A 7500-nucleotide genomic window follows, 5' to 3' on the forward strand; every position below is an offset into this window, starting at 1 on the left:
ATATTTAAACTTCAAATTCAAACAAATCTTAGGACATTCTTGTATGTACCACTCGATGCTTCATGTAAAATGTACATTTCAATTTATCTCATGCATGGAAAATCTCAAAAGTAGAAAAAAATCGACCTTACGAGTATTTGGAAAATCAGCCTTCAATTAATTCATTCTTTCTTATCTTTGACCTCTGACAGGGTGACAGTGGTTTGGATGGAGTCAACGGAATTCCAGGGTCTACAGGCTCACCGGGTGCTCCAGATATGGTAAGTTCTAATGTCTTTCGACCTGTCGTGCGGCTATGTGGTCTTGTGGTATGACACTCGCTTTCGGATCGGAAGGTCATAGGTTCGAGCCTCGCTCGACGCATATTTGAGTCCTTGGAAAAGACTCTTTACTCTCATTCTCTCACCGTACTCAGGTGTAAAATGAGTACCTGGCGTCAACAGCGTTGTCTCTGTCGGAAAAATTGTAATGTCGCCTAACAGGCGTCGTGTCTTGTTCCTCTGGTTACGTGTTGCTGTTGGTCAAGGACCCTTTATAAAGCGCTTTGAGCACAATTAGTGGATATTGCTCTATATAAAAGCTCTTGTTATTATTAGGGGTTGATGAGAGGGATTCACATGGTGAGTATATCGACGTCTTAACACTCTCCCTACCATCTATTTTCAGAATTTTACTCGAAACTTCATACTCACCCTGTGCGGCTATGCGATCTATGGTATGACATTATGTCATCATACTCAGGTGTAAATTAAGTACCGGCATGTCTAAGTTTGAGGGGAAAAAATTCTAACAGCGCTTTACATGCGTCATGTTTCGTCCCATTTAAGTGTTGCTATTGGCTTGGGACCCCTTGAAATGCCATTTGAGCATATTTAGTGGATCCATCCATCCGACGGTTAGCCTACCAAGCCATTCCTACATCTACACATTCATTCATCCGACCATTCATACAGCTACTTACCATCCATCCGACGGTACACCCACCAAGCCATCATACATCTGCTTATCCATTCATCGGACCATTCATACAGCTATTTACCATCCATCCGACGGTACACCCACCAAGCCATCATACATCTGCTTATCCATTCATCGGACCATTCATACAGCTATTTACCATCCATCCGACGGTACACCCACCAAGCCATCATACAGCTGCTTATCCATTCATCCGACCATTCATACAGCTATTTACCATCCATCCGACGGTACACCCACCAAGCCATCATACATCTGCTTATCCATTCATCCGACCATTCATACAGCTACTTATCCATCCATCCATTGTAATGGAAAGAAATACTCTCAAACCAACGCAAAATATTGTTCATTACACCAATGATTAATGAAGCCCGTGATTGTCTTTGGTTACCTACACACAATGCATAATCGCTTAACACGCATCTCTCTCTCTGTGCCCATTTAATGTGTCCTTACTGTCATATTGGTTTTTTTAAAATGATTTCAGGGAAGAGAAAACAACAAAAAGAATAAAGAAACACAAACACACACACACACACACACATACAAATACACACACACACACACACATACAAATACACACACACACACACTTACACTCCTAAAACAAAACCAAAAGAGCTGTCTTCATTTTAAAAAACCCTCATCCGACGTGCACTTATTTGCAGGTCTGATAGCCCAATTCCTAATGGCCTGATTGTTGTAATAGAAATCTGAAAAAAAACGACGCAAAATATTGTCCATTACAACAATGTTAAACTATCTAGACCCATAAGGATATAATATGAACAAGTCGCTCTTATTTGTTCATTATTTCAACCTTTTATACTTCTTCAGTTCCACGCCGATTTTCTTCTATCCCATCAATAAATATGTATTTATTCATTCCCCCAGAGTGCTGACGAGGCCTACCGTGCATACTACCCAGACAGATTTAATGTCAAATCTATGGGTGCTCAACAAGCACCTCAGTACCTCACAGCCCAAGTGGTAAGTCATCATCATCGTCGTCGTCATCATCATCATCATCAACATCATCATCGTCGTCGTCATCATCATCACCATCATCATTATCATCATCATCATTAATCATAATCATAATCATCATCATTATCATCATCATCATCATCATCATCATCATCATCACTTATCATAATCATCATCATCATCATCCTCATCATCATCATCATCATCATAATCATCAAAATCATCATTATCATTGTCGTCGTTGTCGTCGTAATCGTCTCAGTATCAGTATGTCATTGTGTCCTTGGGTATAGCTCTTGATACACTTAAAAAGAAGTTGAAAAGGATTTTTAATTCAAAATGTTAAAAAAATATGGCCATCGTTGCCATAGCAACGGTTGTGCGTTGCGAGGCTAATTTGATAATTCTCTTCTTAATTTTACGATATTTTTTTGTGGGTTTCATAAATGAATCATCTGATCACAACATTTATTAGACATTGTGGTTAACACAACATTACATGCCTATCATACACGATAAGGGTTGTTTATGCCAAATGTCTTTAAATACAATGTGAAAAAAGAAAGGTTCCGGTAAAAAAAATTCCCATCTATAATCACAATGGTCATCATTTATATCATAAACAATAAAAAATATATTAATTAAAAAAACATTCATCAAATAGATATTTTACGTTATAGATAGAATGCGCTTGGCCAAGGAGTTCTCAACATTGCCATCCGGAAGTATAACTGACCAACACACAAACTCTGTGTAACCATGAACTTTTATAGTCTGGTTAATACAGTTTAGTGAGAACAACTCACAAACGCGGATGGCAAAAACAATAACAAAGGCCTGAGTGACGTCATCTGCATACTATCTATAGAGCATAATCGACTGAATTTTTGAAATGATTTATACTTTTGGAGTCTTCGGTTATAAATTTCAAACTGTTCCATGTATTAAATGTCCTTACAATTAAAAATAAATAATAACGTGAAGTTGAATGTAAGCTTCAATTTAATTACAAAAACAGATTAAATGAACGTTTCGAGTTTCCCCTTTATCAACAAAACAGGATGATTGAAACACCACAGATGAATGAGATGATGTGGTAGTGGCGTAGTTAAGATCTTAACTTCATCTTAACTACGCCATTACCACATCATCTCATTCATCTGTGGTGTTTCAATCATCCTGTTTTGTTGATAAAGGGGAAACCCGAAACGTTCATTTGATCTGTTTCTGTAATTAAATTGAAGCTTACATTCAACTTCACGTTATTATTTATTTCTTCGATCTTCGAGCAGCAACATTTACACTACCCAGTATTCTTTTACAATAAAAAAAATGCTAAGCAATTGTAGATTGTATTTTTAAAATTTTGTATTCATCTCCGCGGGTAACTTTTACATTACGGGTACTACAAAAACATTTTGATAGAGCAAAACCCAAGTGACTTGGTTCTCTTGTTATCCAGATAGACATTTTCGTCTACGTATTTCAAGAAATTGAAGGGACGGTACCCAATCATGATTACTACAGCATTAAATTTATGACTGAGTTGCCTCCCTTGCCTTATATAATTTACACCACCCAGCGAGGTTTACTGTCCATTTCTTCACACTGTATTTCACTTCGCAATTTTTTTTTTTTTTTCAAAACTAAGGAATCAAAAGTAGATACAATTTTTCACCTTTACTAAATTTTAAGTTGCCATTTCGATCAGAGAGTTACATAAGTGTTATATGTGTCAGTGCATGACATAATCAGTCGGAAGGTGAAAATTTTGGTTTTGTATTTTTAAAAATTCATTTTCTGAAAAAATATGCTCGCCAGGCCAGGGCATTTTAATCTTTATTTGGAGTAAATCGGGTAATTTTTCATGAAGTTATGGTAAGATGTATGGGAAAGGTATCCAGCAACTTTTCTCAAATTTCATACTTTTTCAACGTGACTAGCTGTAAAAAATATTTAGAAGTGGAATTAAGCTTTGATATTTCCCGAAGATGAACAAATAAGGTTGATTTAATCACTTATGACAAGAACTCATTTTGGATAAAAATTGACCTTCTAACTAAACGTGGCAAGTTCTCAGTTCAAACCTTTTGACCATCCGACTGATTATGCCTTTCGCTATAACATATTATTTGTTGTTGTCTAAGTAAGTTGTTCACTGCCTGCCAACTGTCATATCAATATTTTCATGTTATTTCTCACCAGGGTCCCATGGGCCCTCGTGGAGCTTCAGGACCCCCTGGACCTCCAGGACCCCAAGGTATGATGGGAGCAAGAGGTGAACCTGGTGACCCCGGACCCCCTGTGAGTATTTTCTATTTCATTTTAATTATTTGTTTATTTTTACCTTGGATTTTAGACATGTTATTTTCTACGATGTAAATTTTGTTTGTTAACCATCGTTAGATTAAGTATTGTTAATTATTATTATCATTATTATTATTATTATTATTATTATTATTATTATTATTATTATTATTATTATTATTATTATTTATTATTATTATTATTATTATTATTATTATTATTATTATTAAAGATTATTAACCCCCAATTTGTTCTATGGCAGATCTGCCTAGTATTACGAAAAATTCGTAGAAATACGATTGTTTGTCTCCAGCCACTCACAGAGCTGTATAGGTCTATTTGACTCAATAAATCTTGTTGAAAAGGAAAGTTTAGTTCCTCAGAGTCTATATTCAAGACTTTTGGAGAATTTTTGGACCATGCTGGGAGCAAATTGTTTATTTCTAAAGCTATTTAAAGTGACCTTTTTCCTTTTTCTCCCATTGGAAACTACGAATTTTTGAAATTTCAAGTAGGTTACAGCTCTGTCTTTGGACAACATGGGTGATTCCTGTTGACATCGGACATCTTGTTTGATGGATTATCTTTATTCCTTCGTAGAATGCCTTGACGATGATATCCTATGATGTCGTGGCGGAAGGGCGTATTAAAAAAAGAAAAAGATTAACCCTCTCCTTACAACCCATAGGAAAATCGTCACATTCGTTACGATGCAGCCAACATTTTTCTCATTCTAATTTCTTTTGAAAATCATAATATTTGAACAAAAATGTTAGCTATAGTTCAAGTATATTAGCATTGTGTTGAAGAACTAGTTAATAGGACAAAATATGTATAGCAAGAACAGATTTTGTGTTTGAGTGAAATAAATCTATCTTTGTATATAGATAGAATGCGCTTGGCCAAGGAGTTCACAACATTGCCATCCGGAAGTATAACGGACCAACACACAAACTCTGTGTAACCATGAACGTTTATAGTCAGGTTGATACAGTTTAGTGAGAACAACTCACAAACGCGGATGGCAAAAACAATAACAAAGGCCTGAGTGACGTCATCTGCATACTATATATAGGTATATTGGGTGTGAATAGCCAGTAAGGAGAGAGTTAAGTACGTTTAATGATGCGTTTGAGCCTTTCCTGGCTGCCTGTGCTGCCTGGGCTGTATGTCCCAAGTAAATTGATGCGATGCGTTTAGGTAAAAATACTCACAACGTCCACCATCCAAATAAAACGTACCTATACACAAAACTGCATTGTAACCTTTAACGTTTATAGATAGTATGCGCTTGGCTAAGAAGCTCATAACATTGCCCTCCGGAAGTATAACGGACCAACACACAAAACTGTGTGTATCCATGAACGTTTATAGTCAGGTTAATACAGTTCAGTGAGCATTACTCATAAACGCGGATGGCAAAAAACAATAAGAAAGACCTGAGTGACGTCAGCTTCGAACTATCTATAGTCTGATTGATATGATTTAGTGAGAACTAATCACCAACGAGCTGTCTAATGATAATAACAACAAATCTGAGTGACATTGTCTTCTTTCCTTCCATATGATTTTGTGATGAAAGTAAATAGATAATATGTACAATGTTAGTGAGAATCCGATGTGTTTTAAGTGAATCATTTGTTGTTTGTTTTCCACAGGGCCCTTCAGGAAACCGTGGTCCCATTGGACCCGCCGGACCTCCTGGACCTGAGGTCAGTAGAACTCTCTCTCTCTCTCCTCACCTCTCTCTCTCTCTCTCTCTCTCCTCACCTCTCTCTCTCTCTCTCTCCTCACCTCTCTCTCTCTCTCCTCACCTCTCTCTCCTCTCTCCTCACTCTCTCTCTCTCTCTCTCTCTCTCTCTCTCTCTCCTCACCTATCTCTCTCTCTCTCTCTCCTCACCTCTCTCTCTCTCTCCTCACCTCTCTCTCTCTCTCCTCACCTCTCTCTCTCTCTCTTTCTCTCCTCACCTCTCTCTCTCTCTCCTCACCTCTCTCTCTCTCCTCACCTCTCTCTCTCTCTCTCTCCTCACCTCTCTCTCTCTCTCTCCTCACCTCTCTCTCTCTCTCTCTCCTCTCTTTCTTTCTCTCCTCTCTCCCGCTCCTCCCCCTTTCTCTCCTCTCTCCCTCTCTCTCTCTCTCTCTCTCTCTCTCTCCTCTTTCTCTCCTCTCCTCTCTCTCTCCCTCCTCTCTCTGTCTCTCTCTCTCTCTCTCTCTCTCCTCTCCTCTCCTTCTTTCTCTCCTCTCTCCCTCTCCTCCCCCTTTCTCTCCTCTCTCTCTCTCTCTCTCTCTCTCTCCTCTCTTTCTTTCTCTCCTCTCCTCTCTCTCTCTCCCTCCTCTCTATGTCTCTCTCTCTCCTCTCTTTCTTTCTCTCCTATCTCCCTCTCCTCCCCCTTTCTCTCCTCTCTCTCTCTCCTCTCTTTCTTTCTCTCCTCTCCTCTCTCTCTCTCTCCCTCCTCTCTATGTCTCTCTCTCTCCTCTCTTTCTTTCTCTCCTATCTCCCTCTCCTCCCCCTTTCTCTCCTCTCTCTCTCTCTCTCTCTCTCTCCTTTGTTTCTTTCTCCTCTCTTTCTCCCTCTCTCTCTCTCTCTCTCTCTCTCCCTCTCCTCTCTCTCTCCTCCCCCCTCTCTCTGCTCCCCCCCTCTCTCTCTCTTCTCTCTCTCTCTTCTCTCTCCCTCTCTCTCTCTCTCCTCTCTCTCCTCCCCCCTTCTCTCTCTCTCTGCTCCCTCTCTCTCTCTCTCTCTCTCTCTCTTCTCTATCTCTCTCTGTCTCTCTCCTCTCCTCACCTTTCGCTCTCTTTCTCTCTTACACATACGCACATATACTCCCTCTCTCTCTCTCTCTCTCTCTCTCTCTCTCTCTCTTACATACACACACTCTCTCTCTTCTCTCTCTATCTTCTTCTCTCTCTCTCTTAAATATACACACACACTCTCTCTCTTAAATATACACACACACTCTCTCTCTTACTCTCTCTCTCTCTCTCTCTCTCTCTCTTTCTCTCTGCGTATGTCTCTCTTCATAATAATATAATACGAGGAATTCAAAGTAATAAGCTTAAATTTGGGTGCAGCAACAAATCATGTGATCGATGACTAGGTTGGAAGAAAACATGAATATAGATCGCTCCCATTGCAGTGATTGGTAAATATATCAGACTCCACAGATTTTACTATCATTGGTATGTGTCTAATTAAAATACCCACTGTTAACATGTTCTTTCGATTGA

General features: G+C 38.9%; 1 protein-coding gene across 1 annotated transcript in view; it reads left to right on the forward strand.

The window, feature by feature from the left end:
- The window catches only part of LOC144957449 (uncharacterized), an 86983-nt gene that overhangs the window by 20086 nt on the left and 59397 nt on the right, over positions 1-7500 (forward strand). Inside the window, exons 6-9 of the mRNA XM_078888715.1 lie at positions 192-260; positions 1876-1971; positions 4174-4272; positions 5934-5987. Of these exons, the coding sequence (XP_078744841.1) occupies positions 192-260; positions 1876-1971; positions 4174-4272; positions 5934-5987 (318 nt within the window). The remainder of the gene's footprint in view (positions 1-191; positions 261-1875; positions 1972-4173; positions 4273-5933; positions 5988-7500) is intronic.

The sequence above is a fragment of the Berghia stephanieae genome, chromosome 12 (assembly GCF_034508935.2).
Source record: "Berghia stephanieae isolate SIO BIC M18660-M18661 chromosome 12, UCSD_Bste_1.3, whole genome shotgun sequence".
In the NCBI taxonomy this organism is placed as follows: Eukaryota; Metazoa; Mollusca; class Gastropoda; order Nudibranchia; family Aeolidiidae; genus Berghia; species Berghia stephanieae.